Genomic DNA, 22,213 nt, shown 5'->3' on the forward strand with positions numbered 1-22,213 from the left:
TTGAAAATCCATAACAGCTACAAGTTACAATAGAAAGAAGAAAAGAATGATACAGTCACTGCTCACTGCCCGATAGGGTCCAATATCACTTATGTACCTACCTACCTATCTAAAATATTTCCACACCATCATAATGTTACCACGTCACGGATGCAATAAATAATTGAGTATTGAGTACCTTCTTTAAATAAACAGCTATCTATTTTAAACGTATGTATGCAAGTCAACAATGATACCAAAGAAGATTCGATACGCAAGTGCTCTTTTTCTTAGTGTTAAGTAGGTAAATCATTTTTCATAAATTATGACGCAAATGGCAAGTCTGAAAATAATTCGCAAATATGAAGCGATTCATTGGAGAACAGAAAAAGATTGAACCAATGTTATTAATTAGGCATTAGGTAGGTACCTATCTAGGGCACTGTAGGTATACTGTCGTACTATAAGATTAGCGTCGAATTCGAAAATGATCACGAAATTGCTTAACTCACAAATGGAAATAAATGGAATTGGAAGAAATTTATTATTATTTTAACAATAATAGCTGGAGGTTTAGCCTGTACTTTTTGTCTTATTAGCTTATTAGCTACAAATTACATCCTATAAATAGGGAATGCAAAATTTTGTGAGTATGGAACAAACATTCTCTTTCACGCAATATTTTTTCATTAAAAAAATACATTGTTTATGTGCAGATGGCTTCAACCAAGGAGCCAGGCGAAGAGGAGCAGTGGTCCAGCCATCATTACGGATACAAAAAAGACTTTCGCACAGCCCTGCCTCAGCTAATTGCAGTCAGTGTAAAGAATCTGTTACTTCTTGGTAAGTTACCTATTGGTATAACTCGTGAATAGTGCGACTTTTTACCTGAAATTACGGTTTACTGAAGTAAATTTTAAGACCATAATTATTGCAGTTTTCGAAAAAGTTGTTCATTTTTAATGGCTTTGCGAAGTGATACTTGTAGTTATATTCGAATATAAATTTTAGTTGCTAAGCGAAAAATAAATTATGCGAAAATGAAGCTCACTTTAAATACTTTACTTAATTAAGTAAACCTTTCGAGACCTTGCAGCGCACGCTGGTTATAAAATACCAATTAATTTCATTCAGACTTTGCTTGAGTTTTAGTTAGCCTTTTTAGGGTTCCTTAGTCCTGACAAAGAACCCTTATTTAGGATTTAGGAATATTATAGACATAATATTAATCACAATCTTTCCTAAATACCTAAGAGTTATACCAAATTTACTAATGCAAGTCAACTTGCCTAATTCGTGGTGACCTCTTTAAGTCCGTGATAGCTACTACTTTATCATTTACATTACAGCAATGAGTTTACCTTACTTTTGTACGGATTGTACCTCTTACTCAATTTCAAAAGTGTGAGTTGCAACAACAACAATATCTGTGCAGTTGGTTATTTCTGACTCCCAGTTGATAAACGAATAAAGGTTAATTAACTGCAAATTATCTACATATATGAAGACCTCTGGACTTGGTAGACTTTCTCTTTGTGGATGCCCTCTATTATACCTACATAATAAAAGAAAAAGATAACAAGCATGCGGTTTATGGATTCGTCTACGTTCAGGTGGTTCAGGCAATAAAGATAATTTAAATTAAACAATCAATTAAGACTTCAAAACATTCCGTTAAAAAATAATCAATAATTTGGAGGTGCACTTAGCTTACCTTATCAACTAGGTAACAACTTAACAAATAGCCGCGAAAAAGTATAGGATTATTAAAATTGTATCATCGAAGTTTGTCCACTCTCGTGTCTCGCAAGTAAGTAATCGTAAAATTAGGCTTTTTTGGGCTTGGATAAAGATTTTCTGTAAACAAAAGACTGAAATTCATGCGATCAAAACCGGTCTGAAACTAAGCTTAGTTCTATTCTATAAAATTCTATTTAGGTAATTTATAACCTTTTCTATTTATAGGTAATGGTGTTATTTAATAAATTGTGCAGCAACTAAAACGAATTTATGTACTTAGGTAACCTTGTTGTGTTGGTATAATATAACAAACAGTCTTAGTCATCACCTAAAATTGCCGAGTGGATCATCATTAGTGGATAAATTATTACCGGTTTTTTATTTACATTCAGTTAGTCCATCAGCAATTTTGATTATAAAACCAATTTATCTTTTTTTTCATGTTATAATTAATTATGTTATTACAAGCTTTATATTGACTTCACTTGTTAGTATGTGTGGGACAAATCTTGCAACTGAAATTAAGACCACTTCTCCTCAAGCGATTGAGCTGAAATTTGGTATACTTATGTAAGTACGATGACAATGCAATGTTATGGTACCATTGAGCTGGTCTGATGATGGAGTCAGGAGGTGGCCATAGGAACTCCTAAACGAAACGACGGAATCGCATCGAGTTTGGGTTCGTTGGATTTGTCTTTTCGAGCAGTTTCGTGCTAAATGATGTCCAGGGTCATGATGATGGATTAGGGAGGTGGCCATAGGAACTCCCTAAACGAAACGGCAGAAACTCATCGAGTTTGGGTTCGTTGGATTTTTCTTTTCGAGCAGTTTAGTGCTAGATGATGTTCAGGGTCCTGATGATGGAGTCAGGAGGTGGCCATAGTAACTCCTAAACGAAACGGCGGAATCGCATCGAGTTTAGGTTCGTTGGATTTGTCTTTTCGAGCAGTTTAGTGCTAGATGATGTCCAGGGTCCTTATGATGGATTAGGGAGGTGGCCATAGGAACTCCTAAACGAAACGGCAGAAACTCATCGAGTTTGGGTTCGTTGGATTTTTCTTTTCGAGCAGTTTAGTGCTAGATGATGTCCAGGGTCCTGATGATGGAGTCAGGAGGTGGCCATAGGAACTCCTAAACGAAACGGCGGAATCGCATCGAGTTTGGGTTCGTTGGATTTGTCTTTTCGAGCAGTTTAGTGCTAGATGATGTCCAGGGTCCTTATGATGGATTAGGGAGGTGGCCATAGGAACTCCTAAACGAAACGGCAGAAACTCATCGAGTTTGAGTTCGTTGGATTTTTCTTTTCGAGCAGTTTAGTGCTAGATGATGTCCAGGGTCCTGATGATGGAGTCAGGAGGTGGCCATAGGAACTCCTAAACGAAACGGCGGAATCGCATCGAGTTTGAGTTCGTTGGATTTGTCTTTTCGAGCAGTTTAGTGCCAGGGTCCTGATGATGGAGTCAGGAGGTGGCCATAGGAACTCCTAAACGAAACGACGGAATCGCATCGAGTTTGGGTTCGTTGGATTTGTCTTTTCGAGCAGTTTGGTGCTAAATAATGACCCAGAGATTGAGATACAACTAAAAAGTCTAAAATAAAATTATAATAAAAAAAAACTTTTTTAAAAACAAGCTTTATCCTGAAATGCAGTTGTACTAAAACGAAAAAAATAATTGTATGCTTGGTTCAAAGAATTTCGAAAGCTTGTAGCGCAAACAGAAAAAAAGAGGAATAAATTCCATGCGCGATACAAGCTTTCGAAATTCTTTGAACCAAGCATACAATTATTTTTTTCGTTTTAGTACAACTGCATTTCAGGATAAAGCTTGTTTTTAAAAAAGTTTTTTTTTATTATGATTTTATAATAAGTTGTTTGCGTCTGAAAGATAGTTTAAGGCCGGGTAGCAGAGAAAATGGCGAAAATGAGGTTTTCATTTTTCATTTTTGAGGTACTAAACAGTAAAATTAAAGGCTAAGATTTTTATTGGGCATAGTTGAGGATATTTTCTAGGGCTATTAACGGATGGAAACACGATTTGATGAAGTTGACTCGATAGAATAAATTCCCAAAGTTACCTCTATTCGTTTTCTATTTATGGTTTTATTTTTAAAATAAGCGATTTGAGATTCTAAATCTTTTACTAAACTAAAGTTCAGAAATAACTTGAGGGCTTTTAACGGATGAAATTTTTATATTGCGTCTTATTTAGTTACTATGTTAAAAAATGTGGAAAAAATCGTCCATGACGGCTTGGACAATCTCAATCAGTCGCGCGGTGGCGCTTACGGAGGACGGACGCGTGTCAGTTTTTTGGCCGTGACAGTTCGCGATTTGTCAATATTTTTGACAATGATGACTTTGATGAGTCACAGTATAATAATATCAGTGTTACTGGAGAAAGCTTAAATTTTTGATAATTAAAAATTATCAATTTTGTCTACCTATTGAAATTTAAATCGTTCGCATCCTTTTAAACGAAGACTCTACTCATGATACATAGTACATTCCTCAAATATGAGACAAAACCAATGAGTTAAAATTACATTTTAATAGTACCTACATACAATCGTCTTACACTCTTTAGAAGAGCACACTGACACAAATAAATAATAAAAAATACTGTTAGTATAAGATCCCGCTATACAAGGACCTTCACCGAGATGCTTATTTGATGAAACATATTTTATATTCAATTTAACATGTCAATAATTATATTGCTTAAGGGTTGCCTAATAAATTTCAGTCCAGGATATGATTAATTAATCATTAAAAAAAGTTTTATTTTTAAATATTTCATCGGTTTGATTATTAAACAAACTCCATACCAATCGAAAGTATGAAGCCCATAGAATATGCAAACGTTAGGTTGCCTATTCTTTTCCAGTCATAACTCTCGGGTTGCCAGGTATAAACAGGTAAATTGATAGAGCATTTTGCATCGGTCTGATAATTAAATCAAATATAAATGAAAATAAAGATTATTTCATTATGAACACGGTGGTATAGGGTTGCCTGCGAAAAATCAGTCCTGAATGACGGTTGTCGAATTTTGTAAAGTGAAATTAAAACTGAAAGGTGACATTTTTCGAGTAGTTGGCAACATTTGGGAAAGACGAGTTGTATGAGGCGTTTGTGTGTCTTGTCAAGAGGTGTCGCTTGGGTGAAGAAACTTCTCCAGTGTAGCCATGCTTTCGGAGATTTGGTCCAAAAATGTCGAAAGTGGAAATAACGACTTCCGGTCAAAAATTTGGATGACGCCTCCTGCAAAAGAGTCGTACAAATGACATTTGACCATTTTTATCTCGATCACCTGGCAACACTTGCAGCTATGGGGAAAAGTATTTTTTTTCGACATGGGTGTCTTTAAAGTTAAGGACGGACAGAAAGAGATATGGCAGAAAAAATCCAAAAATGGGGTTTGGTCGGTTATACGACCCAAATTATGGGAAAAATCCGAAAATTCAGCAAATCAAGATGGCGACCGAGTGAGCGGCCATTTTGTAAAAAGTTTCAGATTTCTGATTTTTCAAATGCATTTTTTGGGCAGTTGGCAACATTTGGGAAACTCGAGTTGTATAGAGCGATTACGTAGTTTGCTAAGGAGTATCGTTTGGAAAAACAACATTTTCCAGTATTGCCATACTTATTGCATTTTTCGCTTAATCTAGACCATTTTCCGCGCCGAAACCCATTTTTACTTTTTTTCTAACTTAAACCAATCCCGTGAAACAATTCCTTAAAACCACCCAAGTCCCAAAATTTTGTGGCCCCGTAACTGCCAGTGTTGCCAGGTAATCGAGATAAAAATAGTCAAATGTCATTAGTTTGACCTATTTGCAGGAGGCGTCATCCAAATTTTGGACCAAAAGTCGTTATTTCCATTTTTTACATGTTTTGACCAAATCTTTCAAAGTATGGCAACACTGGAAAATGTTGTTTTTCCAAACGATACTCCTTAGCAAACTACGTAATCGCTCTATACAACTCGAGTTTCCCAAATGTTGCCAACTGCCCAAAAAATGCATTTGAAAAATCAGAAATCTGAAACTTTTTACAAAATGACCGCTCACTCGGTCGCCATCTTGATTTTCTGAATTTTCGGATTTTTCCCATAATCTGGGTCGTATAACCGACCAAACCCCATTTTTGGATTTTTTCTTCCATATCTCCTTCTGTCCGTCCTTAACATTAAAGACACCCATGTCGAAAAAAAAAATACTTTTCCCCGTAGCTGCCAGTGTTGCCAGGTGATCGAGATGAAAATGATCAAATGTCATTTGTACGACTCTTTTGCAGGAGGCGTCATCCAAATTTTTGACCGGAAGTCGTTATTTCCACTTTCGACATTTTTGGACCAAATCTCCGAAAGCATGGCAACACTGGAGAAATTTCTTCACCCAAGCGACACCTCTTGACAAGATACACAAACGCCTCATACAACTCGTCTTTCCCAAATGTTGCCAACTACTCGAAAAATGTCACCTTTCAGTTTTAATTTCACTTTACAAAATTCGACAACCGTCATTCAGGACTGATTTTTCGCAGGCAACCCTATACCACCGTGTTCATAATGAAATAATCTTTATTTTCATTTATATTTGATTAAATTATCAGACCGATGCAAAATGCTCTATCAATTTACCTGTTTATACCTGGCAACCCGAGAGTTATGACTGGAAAAGAATAGGCAACCTAAAGTTTGCATATTCTATGGGCTTCATACTTTCGATTGGTATGGAGTTTGTTTAATAATCAAACCGATGAAATATTTAAAAATAAAACTTTTTTTAATGATTAATTAATCATATCCTGGACTGAAATTTATTAGGCAACCCTTAAGCAATATAATTATTGACATGTTAAATTGAATATAAAATATGTTTCATCAAATAAGCATCTCGGTGAAGGTCCTTGTATAGCGGGATCTTAGACTATGTCTAAGGTCTGTAGCTAAAGGTCTAAGCTGTAAGATAGAAGAATCTTCTAGCCAAAAAGATGGCAGATGCAGCAGATGTCAACGGATTTAAAACTGGAGTTCATATGACTCCTTGTAGACTTGAGTGTCTAGAGCGTCCCTTCCTCTACCATGCGTAAGAATTTTCACAAAAATACTGTCTAAGGTCTGTAGCTAAAGGTCTAAGCTATAAGATAGAAGAATCTTCTAGCCAAAAAGATGGCAGATGCAGCAGACGTCAACGGATTTAAAACTGGAGTTCATATGACTCCTTGTAGACTTGAGTCTCTAGAGCGTCCCTTCCTCCACCATGCGTAAGAATTTTCACAAAAATACTGTCTAAGGTCTGTAGCTAAAGGTCTAAGCTGCAAGATAGAAGAATCTTCTAGCCAAAAAGATGGCAGATGCAGCAGATGTCAACGGATTTAAAACTGGAGCTCATGTGACTCCTTGTAGACTTGAGTGTCTAGAGCGTCCCTTCCTCCACCATGCGTAAGAATTTTCACAAAAATACTGTCTAAGGTCTGTAGCTAAAGGTCTACGCTGCAAGATGGAAGAATCTTCTACCCAAAAAGATGGCAGATGCAGCAGATGTCAACGGATTTAAAACTGGAGTTGATGTGACTCCTTGTAGACTTGAGTGTCTAGAGCGTCCCTTCCTCCACCATGCGTAAGAATTTTCGCAAAAATACTGTCTAAGGTCTGTAGCTAAAGGTCTAAGCCGTAAGATAGAAGAATATTATAGCCAAAAACATGGCAGATGCAGCAGATGTCAACGGATTTAAAACTTGGAGTTCATGTGACTCCTTCTAGACTTGAGTCTCTAGAGCGTCCCTTCCTCCACCATGCGTAAAAGTTTTCCAAAAATACTGTCTGAGGTCTGTAATAAAAGTCTAAACTGCAAGATAGAATAATCTTTTAGCCAAAAACATGGCAGATGCAGCATATATCAACGGATTTAAGACTGGACTGGCACCACCTTGCAATGTCATCCTCTCATTGTTATCTGTAACTAGCTTTCCGCCCGCGGCTTCGCCCGCGTGGAATTTTGTCTGTCACAGAAAAACTTTATCGCGCGCGTCCCTGTTTCAAAAACCGGGATAAAAACTATCCTATGTTCTTTCCCGGGACTCAAACTATCTCTATGCCAAATTTCATCAAAATCGGTTGCGAGGTTTAAGCGGGAAAGCGTAACAGACAGACAGACAGAGTTACTTTCGCATTTATAATATTATAGTTGGGACTAGTTGGGATGTAAATTATTTTTAAAATGTATTTAAAAAATAAAATGTTCGTTTTATTATTTCAATAATCTGACCTCTCAACTCAACTACACTACACAAACACCTTTGTTCGCAACTGTACTGACGAAACCTCGATATTATACCGTTCATTTAAGATGGCAAGCTTTTTGCTGCGGTAATGCACTCCAGGTAACCGTGTGTGATGCTTATTGCTCATAGTGATTTTCGATACAGAGCCCCGTACATACGTTATACATAAATTATGGAAAGAAAACACCCAGACCAATACAAACAAATATGTATGCAATTTTGGTATGATATTTTTATTTATTAATAAACAAAAAGACTGAACAAAATTGATGCGTGTACTGATTAATGTAATTAACCACATGCAAAGCTTTGTGAATTGCAACAACTATAATTATTATCCAAGCTCTAAATAATCGCTACTACGAGTAACATAACTGATCATAAAATGTTTTTCCAATCGCTCAAGCTCCCGAGGATCTACCGATAGGTCGGGTGACGTAATCTTGAAATTCTTTTAGCCGGCGCGGAACTTCCGGAAGGTCGGGTGATGCCACGCCTCTTTGAACCGTGTTTACTTTGGCAGTTATATATTCTATATTTATTCGATTCTAAAATATATTCCCAAAAATTTTGAAAGTTGTTTTAATTTGTATCACTTGGATATGATTTGTATTAGAAAGTGCTGTGAGTGTGACGCTTGAACGGAAGGAAGTCAACCTAACCTAACCAACTGCGTATTTCTAAACTGCGTATTTCTATACTGTGTAGCCGCGAGAGCTCTTTGGCGCGCTGTCTTCGGCGAAGTATTGCGCGCGCAGATTTTGACAGCGCGAAATACCTACTTTAGCAGAAATACCAAGCCTTAACAAGTTTCAATTGTAACACACAAATGTAAGTTTAAAAAAGAGTAAATACCTATTAGGTAATTGCTACACTGCACACTGTAACAGATAAAAATATAACAATAGTACTGAGAAACGTATTCTACTTATCTCATGTCAATTTATTTACATATTTCAGGATATGGAATGACACTTGGCTTCCCGACTATACTCATCCCAGCTGTGGAAAATCCTCGTCCGGGCGAAGTTTTACATTTGCAGAAATCAGAAATATCTTGGATAAGTAAGTGCTATAATGACTTATATTTAATTCTAATCTCAAAACACGACACATAGAAGACCGCAATCTTCACGAGCTGTGTCTTTCCGGCAGCGTGGAACGTTTAAAAATGGTCTAAGTAAGTATAATCTTCCAGTATTTTCCGTAGAAGGCGAAAGGGGAGAAATACGATTTCTCTGACATCATCGGGCCTCCCCAAACCGTCCAATGACCCCAAGCCGTAATAATATATTATTGTTGTCGCGAACTCGCGACTGTGCGACGAGCGGCAGCAGTGTGTGTGCGAGCGCGACAGCAAATAATTACGCACGAGCGATAAGGATGGGTAGCTTGGGGTCATTGGACGAAATTCTACGTGCTCGGCGACCAGACTTATAGCTGGCCTTTGATGTTAGAGGGTTATCAAGTTGCGTGCTTACCATGAGTTTACGAAGAGCGTTTACGTCTAGCGTGGCATGTCAAGTTTAGGTAATTTCGATGCTATTTTTATTCACACTAAAATAATTGTGACTGTGTGCGTGTTCTCACGCTCTATAGTCAAACCAAAATACTTTGATCCACCATCGTAAAAGTGTGCCAGGCTGTCAAGTGACAGCTCAAGGAAACTATGAACGAACGAACGAAATTATCAAAGGTTTTTTACTATTTTGAGAATATTCTATACAGCCTATGTTCAGCAGAAAAATATTTGAATTTTAATGGTGAGAGATTTTTTCAAATCGGTTCTATTCAAAACAAACTTTTCCTGTTAACTATTCTTTGTTTATCCGGAAAATGCATAACATTTCATACCCACCAGCTGCGGGGGCAGCTAGTGGGTTATGTGGGGTTCTTCCTACCAGAAGGTGGGTAGCCCCTACACCCACTAAAAACCTGACTGTTTCTGCCATGATCCATATGAGTGATATGAGGGAACGCGGGACATCGCCATTGGCTGTTGCCTGTAGCATTCGTCCTTAGCCGCCACCAGACACCTCCATGTCTAGCGACCGAGGCCTGTTAGGAAGGGACAGTTGGAGACCATAAGCTGTCCTCTTGCACCCAGGGTGTCGGCGGCGAATAACCGGAGTGTCGGCTGAGACCTCTCGCTCCCGCTTTCCACTGCTTCTTTCTGTGAAAGAACACTTTCACAGAAAGTAAGCACACTATACTATAAGATTATTTGTCTCATAAGAATATATTTTATACTAATGTAGATATTGTTTCCGAAAGCGAGCGGGTTCATTCCGTACCTGTACGCTTCATGCGTTCTCTAGCAAAAGCTGAAAATGAGTGTTCTGCCCTTTTGAGGGTAGTGTTTATATTGAGCTCTTTGCTTTTTGCATCGCTGCGGCACACATCACTCTGACGCAGGGAACTATTTGAAACGCTAGTCATCTTTATCTTCTGTTGTTTTGTCACTTTTGTTATGATGCAACTGTTGAAATTATTACTAACCTGTGTAACAAAATACCAGTGGTGTCACCTAGTGTGTTTCTTGACTAACTTTATTTCGATATTGAATTGAATTTCAATAGCAACTATACATAATGTGTGTGTTAAAAGCATTAAAAAAGTGTGTGTTACAACAAATAAACAATTTATCTATCTATCTCACGCCTCTTCCCGATTGGTAGGGAGAGGTCATTTCCAACCGCCGCTCGTTCGCTTAGGCTGGGCACTGTTGGAGCGTGTCAGTCTGCTGCGGTGACTCACGTGCCAAGACTGCAGTGTTAACTGACAACCATCTACAGGCTCTCGGCCTATACGATGGAGGAATAGCCCGAAGCACCCATGGCCCGGTAGAACCTGGGTCGCCCTATGTGTGAGGCGATCATGCCGTCGCACCCACTCCTCTAATACAGGCAGAACTGCCTCTATGGTGCGACGTAAAATTTGGCTGACGGCCAGGCGTACCCTTCAGCACTCTAGGGCCTAGATCCTCAAGCCTCTACCTTTTGGTTTTCACCTCTCGTGGTGCACGTACGTACACGTACATTTCCCCTTGGGACCTATGGTCACCTCGCAACTGGCGTCTATTCTCGGTTGTCGACACTAGCTTTGTCGTCACTGAGGATAAATGGCATAAATAATATCGATTGTCACCAGTGGCGACACATACTTTCCCAGTTGTAGCTACAGGCTTTCTCACAACTTATGACAAATTAGAAAAATACATCCCAATTATGCCTAGTGGGGACGTACACAAATATTGACGCAAATGTCATCGTGCATGACTTATGTAAAGTAAAAGTCAAGTAAGACCAGATGAATACAAATATTACTAATTTTATTTTGAACTCGCGGCCGCCCGCAACTTCGTACGCGTGGACCTCGTTTTGCTCCTTAGTTCGTAAAATCTGTTGTTTGATATCATGTTGATAGATGGCGTTTCACGGCTTCCCCCGCATGAATATTTACGAACGTCAAAAACAGTAGTTTGTCCAGCGCTGTAGATTTTAATCAATGACGATAGATTGCGCTTTTTAGACACGTCTTATTTATTTATTGAAATTTATTTGTCACATATCGTCATAAATTATAGCCTATATGTTGATCTGGGTTATAAACAATAATACTGTAAAGTTTCAACAAAATCTGTCAGTAGTTTTTGAGTGAAAGAGTAACAAACATCCAGACATCCAGACATCCAAACTTGGTTGTTAAATACGTCGCCGCTAATGACAATATTTTTTTCCCATTTATCCTCAGTAGGGACATAGTCAGTGTCCACAACCGGGAATAGACGGACTGCGGATACTATGCGGTATCCACGAATTACCTCAGCCTGTGCCTCAGTGATATCATGCGTTGCGCTCTTTTCAACAGTAGGATGCTCCACGACTACACAGCACTGTGCCATACTCGTGCCCCATAAAGGACCAACGCGCGCGCAAAAGTATAGTCAGCGACTCAGTGCGGCCGGGCCTCCGAGATTATGCATCAACCGGCTTAGTGCGCCGGCGGTAGCCAAAAGCTTAGGGGTGAGACGATTCAAGTGGCCGTCAAATGACCACTGTCCAACTAACTACAATCCGAGGTACCTACCGCAAAGATTTTCCGACTGTAATATGTTGTGTATGTTCCCCCTACAACTAGGTGGGACTCTGCTGGCAGAGCATTCCTATTAACTATTCTGTAACCACCTATTTATGGCAAATAAATTATTAGTATTATTCCTCTTTATAATATTAGTATACATACATAACTTGCTGTTCCAAATTTTCGTCATTCATTTTCGTTTCATCGCTAAAAATAACTTAATTTTATTTTTCATTACGTCTGAAATAGAATTTGTTGTAAAAATAGACTGTAATGAAAAATAACAATAAAATATTTTAATTACCACGTGATCGCAAAATCTACCACCAAGATTTTGCGGATACCTACACTATAAAAGTCCAGCTACCTGTCAAAGATCAACGTACGCGTGACACATGTCAGCAGAGCACCGAGCGACGTGACCTCACTCTGGAACGCCTCGAGGCGGACTGAATTTGAACTTTTTTTTTTTTTTTTTTTTTTTTTTGAAGGGACGCGCGCTGGTAGCTTGAGGAGCTTTTCCAGCTTCACCGGGCAGAGTGGCGAGTACAGAAGGTACTCTAGCCGTTTGGCGATCGTCGGTGCGCGTGCCGACGAGGCCGAGTGTGGGCTTCGCGTAGCGAAGCCCAGGCTCGTCCGCGTCGGTCGCAGACCGACGTTCGCGATCGGGCCGTATCGAGCGCATAAGGCGCCCGATCAGTGGCGAACCCAACTAGAGGGTTGCCCACCGCGGTGTTGGACCAAAGTCCAGCCTACGGCGGGCTCACTCTAGTGGGCCCGATCGAGGGGCTGAATTTGAACGATTCGTGCGCGGCGTTTTATAGTACTTTTCAAATACTCATAGAAAAAAAAATTACAATGAATTATTTTAAATTTCAAAGTAAATATTTTAGATAAGATATTCTTCTAATATATTAAGCTATTTTTGTGTTGAATAAAGGAAGAATATTGGTAAAAAAATCACTTTGATTTTTGGGTATTTCACTTTCTTTTAATTTGTGATTTCTTATTGTAAAATGCTTAAATCTAAAAATTTTCTCAGATAACTATTTGCCCAAGGATCTATGCTATAGGATATAAATGTTTGTTAAATCGTTTTCACAGTATTTTTATACAAATTTCAGCTTGTAAACTGACGCTAAAGTGGAAATTTACAAAACCTGTGTGGACTTATCTTGATATAATTCTTAAATACTAAACTAATCGCAATATTTTCTCAATTAACTATTTAGACGACGAAATTGCCTAACTATTTATGCCTATAACATATTTGTAATATTACTGGTTAATGATTGTAACGAGTTGAAAAAGTACTGTTTTTGCGCCAAACGGCGTAAACGCTCTTAAGTGTGCTCGCTAGCGAGTGCGTCAAAAAAATCTATAGAGATTTTATTTCTTGAAAGTAGCCGCTAGGGGCGCTGCACAATATTATGTCATACATTAAAGTGTCATTTTTACGCAGTCGCTAGCGAGCACACCTAACGTAAACTCACAGTAGAGACTAAACGACCTGATAATGATGATGCTAGTTTAATCACTAATTGTTTTAACCGACCTCTTACATATTTAAGTAATGTGTTATGTATTTACCATTTGTATGAATAGTTAACATTGTTGTCACTATTGTGTAAACTAAACAGCAAAGGAAAAACTAGTTCTGTGATAATACAAAAGACAAGGGCCAAAATTTTCCCCAGATGTCATGCGTGGTGAATTGCCGTGCATGAAGCACTAATGTGGCATAAACAACATTGTTAGGTGTCGGTGTTATCACAGTGTTATGTTGTAGTTACCTACGCCCTTTGTTCACAAGGAGTCTCGCTTAGAGCACAAACTAGGACATATAAAGATTATAGGTATGTAGTTTCGTATTGTGACACAGTCCGACTTATTGCCACTGTTCGCTGTGTTTCCTAAACATGCCTTTTAAAATCATGAAAAAAACCACAATGTTTCAAAAGCTGGCTCAAATCATGAAATCAAATCAACCAATATAGTATTCGGTTTAAAAAACTTGAGTAGAGGAACATACTAGATCGCAAGCGCAACCCATTTTTAAAATTCATATGGTTATTCGTGACGATTAAACCTAGGTGAAGCCTTATTACATGTAGGTAGGTACATACAGAACCGGAATAGCTGCACATATTTAAGTATGCACTTTGCGGAAGAAATGAGGAAGTTTGCTTCCGGCACAAGGCCTTCGCACTGCAGGACTGGTTCTAACAGCCTTATGATGATCAGGTCACGCTGGATGACGTTGGATTGTTTTAACAATTGAACTTGAGTTAGGTACCCATCGAAATGCATTTTACAAGTTCGTAAAATAAAATAAATCCTGTTTTACGGAGTAGGCCATATAAGACTGAATAATCTTTAACTAAGGTAATGGAAACTATGACCAATGAGCTGTGATTCAAAACTGTTATTTAGTTAAATGTAGTCTACACTCTCACTATCAAAAATTCAAAATCTACTTCTAACTCTATTCTACTGGCCCGTTTCCAAACTGCAGTGCCTTAAAAGGTTCAATTCTTCAACATTCTTGAAGGTATTTCATATTCCTAAACTCACGTTTCAGGTTCAATCAATCTCATAGTAGTGCCCGTTGGCTGTGCACTGTCGGGCATCGTAACCATCCCCCTGGGTAGGAGAAGAGCGATGCAGATCGTGAACGGCCCATTCTTCGTGGCCTGGTTAATCTTCCATTTCTCCACGTCAACAGCACATTTGTACGCAGCTCTCTTCCTGACTGGGTTGGCAGGAGGCCTGCTGGAAGCACCAGTAAGTAAACCACTCTTAAGTAGTTCAACAGTTCAAGGATGACTTGCGGTATGCCTACACCGAAATGAGGCATTGAATTGTAATAAAATAATCAATATTGACCATCAAATAAAGTCTTATTAGGTAATGCTTTTCAAGTATTTTAAAATATGATTAGGTAGGTACATAAAATGGTTATTGAAGTGAATCGTTTTGTATCGTAGGTTTGGATGTGATAAAGCTATTTGTTTTATAATGTTGTCAAGGATCTAAAATGCACTCAAGAAGGAGCTGATAAGACAGAATCTCAGCGATTAGATTAATATCTGTAATACTAAAGGTTAAGGAGGAGGTAAAGATAAATCTCCATAATCTAATCAATCTAAATAAACACAGGTAAGTAAAAGACATCATCTTATTTTACCTACACCCCTAAGTATTATGGTATTACTCTAGTTAGGGACTCTAGTCCACCTCTAGGTGCAGTGTAAAATGTGCAAGGATGTTTTATGTAACATCTAAACTGCTTAATATCCTTAAGAGTAGGTGCACACCGTTGATTTTTAGTTGGCCGATAGTTGTGCCCGATTTTAATTTGTATGAAGAATCGGCCAAATTGAATCGGCGTAGTGTGCGCCGCACTCCCATACATGCCCATACTGGTCAACTGCCCGACTAAACTATCGGCCGACGAAAAATCAACGGTGTGCGCCTACTCTTAAGCAAAAAAGTCACAAAAGCTCGTGACTTTATTAAAATTTCAAATTGGACTCGGTAATTTATAAACAATTTTGCTTCCCCGTATTGCAATAACATGATCAGGGAAAGTAAATAAGCTGATAAGTCAATGATATGATTTGACACATCTAGCAAGCCTATAAATTGTACTGGAGGTCAGTTATTGAAGTCGGTCGTTTCCCCATCCAGTTTCTGAGGCGAAAACAACAATTAAGTAAGTATTAATATACCTACTTAGTAACAGTATACAACAACTCTTTTGGAATGGTATGGGAAATTAACATCTGCATATTAAATGTCGTTATTTCATTATTCTTGAAAAATATGTCCTCAAAAAATCTGTTTGACTTAAACCCTTATGTACCTACCATTAAAAATAAAGATTTTTTTATTAAAATGTAAATCTATCTTCACCCAAAATTTGTCTAAAATTTAGATTTTCGGTCCCAAAGTAAGAATATTTAATTTTAATTACTGAAAAAAACTGTTGTTGATAACATGAGTGTTAAATTGTAATTCTCTTTTTACTCAGAGGTATTTCAATAAATTCCAACACTATCGCTTTTATCGTTGCTAATATTTTCAATACACAGCAAGATGTTTTCAAAATATTAAGTTAGGTATACATTTAAACTATGATTTTATAACTACGCTAATGGTAGGTAGGTATTATTATAATCTACAACTGTGCCCATTTCCTATATCATTTAACAGAATGATTGCTTATTCAAAATTTTACGTTACCTAGCCTTACAAAGCTACAAGTAAATAGTAATACAGTCAAGTATGTATGCTAGATAAACTACCATATCCCATTAATTTTTTAGTTCAATAAATATGTTACATTTTTTGATTCCGTGTTACGATGCTGGGGAAATCCCAACCGTGGGCGAATGTCCAACTGTCCATAAATGATTTCAGTGTTGCCCAGGTGCTGACGTACGTGGCGGAGATCACCCAGCCGCACCTCCGAGGGGCCCTGACGGCCACCAGTACTATGTCCATCATTTTTGGAGTCTTCACGCAGTTCCTATTCGGCTCGCTCTTGTACTGGCGGACTATTGCGCTGATCAACATCATATTTACGGTAAGTCAGTCCTTCTTGCTCCCGATGGAAATACCAGTCATCATTATCATCATTTCAGCACAGGAAATCCACTACTGAACATGCCTCCCCAATGATTTCCATAATGACTGGTGGTAGCGGCCTGATTCAGCACCTTCCTGCTACCTTTTAGAGGTCGTCGGTCCAGATGCGCTTTCCGGTACGTGGCTTCCACCTTTCACTCCAAAACCTTGTTGCCCCATCGTCCGTCAGTTCAGGTTCAGCAACAAAAGAGAATCATGCTAAAGTTAAAGTTGAAGCTCTATTGCTGATAGGGCGACCTGAAAGCCTTTATATTCATATATTCAAATAGTTGATTAAGATAATCATGGTGAAAAAAGATACCAAGATTACCTAGTCCTGAACTTTTCAATAAAATCGATGTTTTTCAATATCAGTCTGGATATTATTAATCTCATAAAGAGGACTAGATTGCCATTAAACAAAAGAAGAAGAAAATGAAGTTTTGTCTATTTGCAGGTATTAGCAGTGGTGGCGCTTTGCTTCGTACCCGAGTCTCCGCACTGGTTGATATCAAAAAACCGGGTCGATGACGCCAGAAAGGTAACTATAAACTGGTCAAACAAGTTGTCTATTGTATGATAATAAAATCTGAACAATCTTGAAAAAGGCATTGTACAAATATTGTATCTAAACACCTGAAAAAGATGCTGCCACAGGTTGTCGATTTCGTAATATTAGTGATTTACTAAACTGAAATCCTCGTTGCAGAGTTTGCAATGGTTACGTGGTTGGACTGAACCTTATGCAGTAGAAGAGGAGTTAAAAGATATCCAGGCCTTATATAAGAGAAAAAAAGGTACATTTAGCAGTATAACAAAATATTACAGCCCAATAATGAAAATGTAAATTAAAAAGGAATTTTAAATTCCAGCTGAAGGTGAAATCTTAGAAGAAACGTTATTAGAAAAAGCTTCGAACTACATGGAAAGAAGCTTTATAGTGCCATACATCTTGGTTTGCTACAGCTTTTTCGTTGGGCACTTCAGCGGCATGACTACATTGCAGGTTTTCCTCTTAATCCATTTTAAAAAAACTGTTATTAAGGCATCTTCAGAGATATTCTAGATGTTTTATTTTTTAGACGTACGCGGTATCTATATTCCAAATGCTAGAAGCCCCGCTCGACAAATACTACGCCACGCTCATCCTGGGCGTGCTACAAATGGTGGGCGCTGGGGTGTGCGTGATCCTGGTCCACTACACGGGCAAGCGGCCCCTGACCTTCGTGTCCACGGCTGGAGCTGCTGTCTGCTGCTTCGTAGTAGCCGGCTACGACGGGTATATTAAAATGGTATGCACAAGTCATCATCATCCCAGGTCGTCAGGTCATTTAGGCTGTTGCACCACCTAATTTTTACCGTAACTATAACGATAACTAGTGTTTTTTGTATGAAGTTTCATAGATTTTTGCAACCCAGCCTAAGTCTCCTCTCCACTGTAGGAGCTCTCTCACTTACCCAGTATGTAGTTGTAGTTATAAACAAAGAATACTGACCGCCTCGAGTTGATACGGTTACGATCCCATTCCGGGTTGATAAGTGTTCTACGTCCTTTATTTATGTAACACGAAGGCCCAGAACAGACGGTGCAACTCAACTGCAACGTTTGAATCTTTCAAACTGGTCGCGTCATGACAATGTGTGGTCTCTCAATGGACGCTATGGCAGAAACTTAGATGCAACTCAAAAGTAACTAGCAGTTGCAGTTTCGTTGCAGTTGCGTTTCACCATCTGTTCTGGGCCGAAGAGTTATGTTTTTCAAAAATACTTAATATATGAATAAGTAATACTAGCGAAATATATTTTCAGTACGGTGTACCGTTCTCTCAACCAGCGCAAGATGGAATGTTTACAAATATTACTGACAATGAATTCACCAACAACGCTACGGTAAGTGCGCACGCGCCTTTTAAAGAAAGAAAATTATTTTCACTTCAATAATACAAAAAGACCGGCCAACCGCTACCAGCCGAGCATTATGCAAATCATTGGGGGAAGCCTATGTTCAGCAGTGACGTCTTATGGCTGAAATGATGATAAGTACAAGAAGATACATAAATAAATGTATTAGTTTTTGGGTGAAACTAGGGCATGCAATTCGGATATCCGGATATCCATATTATTCGGATATTCGCCACATTTATTATTCGAATAGCATCTACATAATTATTCGGTCTTTTCGAACAATACGAATACGCCTTTCCTATTAAAAACTTGTAAAAATATCTGACCGCAATCTACTTAACAAAACTTAAAACTATTAAAACTGCAGGCAAGAAGTTAGCGATAAGGTTAGATGAATGGACAAGTGCGCGCAATCGCAGATATCCCTTCAAGTGCCAACCAATATTCGCGAAAAAGATTAAAGTGCCAGACATATGGTTTCCGATGGTGCTAGTGTTATGGTGTAGTTTTCTCCTGTTGTAATGAGATTTTTGTTTGTAGTAAATCAACAGGAGTCCAGGCAGGAGTTTCTTCTGAGAGTGAAGGTTACATGAACATGCACAGATTTTTCTCCGTTCGCTTTAATACGCCATGAATGGTACCATTTCTCCATTTCCGTCAGGCTTTCCTGGAGATAGAATGAGGCCGTGACTGGATCGTCGTGTGTTGCCATTGTTACATTGTCGTCAGCAAAGATTCCTGTGAATGTATTTGCAGTTGTTGGCAGGTCTGCGGTAAACAATAGGTATAGCACGGGCCCCAAGACACTACCCTGGGGTATCCCGGACGTTATGTTGCATAGGGCAAAACAAGAGTCTCCAGATCTGACTTCAAAGCAAATCTTTAAAATACGACCTAAGTATTTCGTAGAACGGGCATGGGAGGTTCTGTTTCAGTTTGTACAAGAGCCCTCTATGCCAGACCTTGTCGAAGGCTTGACTTATGTCCAAGAACGCAGCTGAGCAGTATCGTTTCTTTTCTAGTGCTTCTGAGATGATGTTTATGGTTCTGTAGACCTGTTCAGTTGTGGAGTGTCTTTCCCGGAAACCAAATTGGTGTTCAGGTATCAGATCACCGATCTGGGGCTTCATTCGTTTGAACAGTATTTTTTCAAATACCTTCGATAGCAGTGTTTTTTTTTCAAGTACATAGATATTGAAGTTAGATGATTGTATTAACCAACTTGATCCTTATTAAAATTATTATGGACAAAAAAGTGTTTCTTTTAATTTACATTATTTTGAAAAAAGCAGTATTCGAAAAAATCGTTTTATTCGAAGTATTCGAATACCATAAATTTTAGTATTCGAAATATTCGAATACCAATATCGAACGAATAATGCATGCCCTAGGTGAAACCCAAACAGGGTCTTCTCGGGTCTTTTGAAACAATGCTATGAAGTTAAGACTATGAAAACCAATCCAAAATCTTAACTAAACTTTTTTACAGTACAATATTCCCTACTTCCTATGTACCTATGTCTATTAACAAACCATGTACTTAGGTACGTATTACTTACGCAAGTTGGTGTGTAATCTATTTCAATATTCTAATACAGTAATTTAATCATTTCAGTACCAAAATACATCTGAGGCTGTACAATCAATAAACTCTACCAATGTGAATATTAGAATGGTGAGTAAAAATTGTTTTATCAAGGTAGTGGTCAGTATCATTAAATATTTCATGAAAACGGGATTTCTACTATACCTACCTACCTAAATACTGAAAATGGTCAGGAAGTCTGCTGAAATAACAGGTGGCATGATGTCATGTATGAAATAAACTTGCTAAAATGTTTACGTCTTTGGAAAACCAATACTTTTGAGACTGGAGTGTGATTTTGTCGGTATCTTTAAATTGTAGATGAATTAAACTAAATAACCTTTTTTTTTTTCAGGAGAATCCATATTCATGGATACCTATGATGTCTCTGATGCTGTTAGCCCTAATAACTCATACAGGCATTAGACTTCTCCCGTGGATTTTGATTGGCGAGGTAAGTCGTCGTCGTCGTCGTCGTCGTCGTCGTCGTCGTCGTTTCAGCCAAATGACGTCCACTGCTGGACAAAGGCCTCCTCCAAGGTTTTCCACAATGCACGGTCCTGCGCTGCCCGCATCCAGGCTCTTCCCGCGACCTTTACGAGATCGTCGGTCCACCTAGTAGGAGGCCTGCCCACGCTACGTCTTCCAGCCCGTGGTCGCCACTCGAGAACTTTTCTGCCCCAACGGCCATCGTCTCTACGAGCTATGTGCCCCGCCCACTGCCACTTGGTTTTAGCAATTCTGCGAGCTAAGGTAAACGGCTACTAGTTCGTGATAGTACGTAAGTTCGTAAGTTTTTTTTCTAGCTCAAATAATAAGCAAATGGAATATTATTTATAAAAATTCTTCATTACTACAAAAACTCTATTATTTAAGCTATCTAAAAAACCAAGTACCAACATTGTGGCGCCAAAAATGAGAGCAATACGAAGCTTCAAACTCTCAGATAGCCAAAAACAGCCGTGCGGCTTGCAAAGGTTGCTCTCACCGTAAGGTTAGCGCTTCAACTTCTTAAGCTTATAAAAAGGCGAAGGAACGACCATTTAAATAAAACTTGTAATAGTGGTTTCATGTGTTCCTTGACAATTGATTTGGCTTAGAAAAAAGTTATATGAAAACATAGAATTCCTTTAAAATTGCGATTAATTGACTCACGAAATAGCGTACATATTATTTTTCGGGTGTCCCCTATTTCGTGACACTACCGATTCAAGGATATTATGGATAACATTTTGATGCTTGGTTTTTAAATAATTATTTATAATAATTTAAATGTAAGTTATGAAACAAATAATGCATTTATTTAAGTTTCTCATGATCTAAATTCGGTATATGCTTCGTTCACTAGAATTTATATGACACGAGTTTGAAGTTCACATTGACCAATTTTAAGATAAATTAGCATAAGTAGTACCAGCATAATTTTGGTTTTATTTCGATTTGTTTTATTTATCTTTGTTTATTTGTATTGTTTATGGGATAGATAATAGTTAATTGACACATTTTGACAATAATCCATGAATTTTACTTGGGGAATTTGGAGTAATCAGTATCACGAAACAAGGAACCGTATTATTGTTACTTTTTTCCAAGTTCGTGATATATAAATGTATGGTGTTAGGTACTTTTATGACACACACCATCAAAGAAATCGACATATTTTTTAGTTTTTAATACTTACCTACCTAAGAAATTAATTAAGGGTATTTCTTCGGAGGCAAAATTTTCGATGTCTTTGGGTATAGTTCTGTAACCAACTAACAAAATGGCATGCAATATTTTTTTTCGTATAGCTTAGCTATAGCCCTATCTGGCGCAAATTACATTTTTTACATAATTGCTGTCTTTATACAAAATAAAAATATTTGAAGTGTGATTCTCTGATTCATATGGTGTGTCCGTTAGCCATTTTCCGGAACAAAATGGTTGATGTAGCATTTTCCTTTTGATATATCAATATAAATTAAAATTATTTCGAAAGCTAATGAGTTGTCCTTTTA

The 22,213-nt window shown here is 38.1% G+C and overlaps 1 protein-coding gene across 1 annotated transcript in view; it reads left to right on the forward strand.

Annotated features, from left to right (window-relative positions):
• The window catches only part of LOC135087207 (facilitated trehalose transporter Tret1-like), a 57,270-nt gene that overhangs the window by 30,145 nt on the left and 4,912 nt on the right, over nt 1–22,213 (forward strand). The window contains exons 2-12 of the mRNA XM_063982047.1: nt 696–822; nt 8,972–9,076; nt 14,676–14,878; nt 16,527–16,682; nt 17,181–17,264; nt 17,433–17,520; nt 17,596–17,729; nt 17,806–18,015; nt 18,533–18,613; nt 20,244–20,303; nt 20,569–20,667. Coding sequence (XP_063838117.1) covers nt 696–822; nt 8,972–9,076; nt 14,676–14,878; nt 16,527–16,682; nt 17,181–17,264; nt 17,433–17,520; nt 17,596–17,729; nt 17,806–18,015; nt 18,533–18,613; nt 20,244–20,303; nt 20,569–20,667 — 1,347 coding nt within the window. The remainder of the gene's footprint in view (nt 1–695; nt 823–8,971; nt 9,077–14,675; nt 14,879–16,526; nt 16,683–17,180; nt 17,265–17,432; nt 17,521–17,595; nt 17,730–17,805; nt 18,016–18,532; nt 18,614–20,243; nt 20,304–20,568; nt 20,668–22,213) is intronic.

The sequence above is a fragment of the Ostrinia nubilalis genome, chromosome Z, assembly GCF_963855985.1.
Source record: "Ostrinia nubilalis chromosome Z, ilOstNubi1.1, whole genome shotgun sequence".
Taxonomy (NCBI): Eukaryota; Metazoa; Arthropoda; class Insecta; order Lepidoptera; family Crambidae; genus Ostrinia; species Ostrinia nubilalis.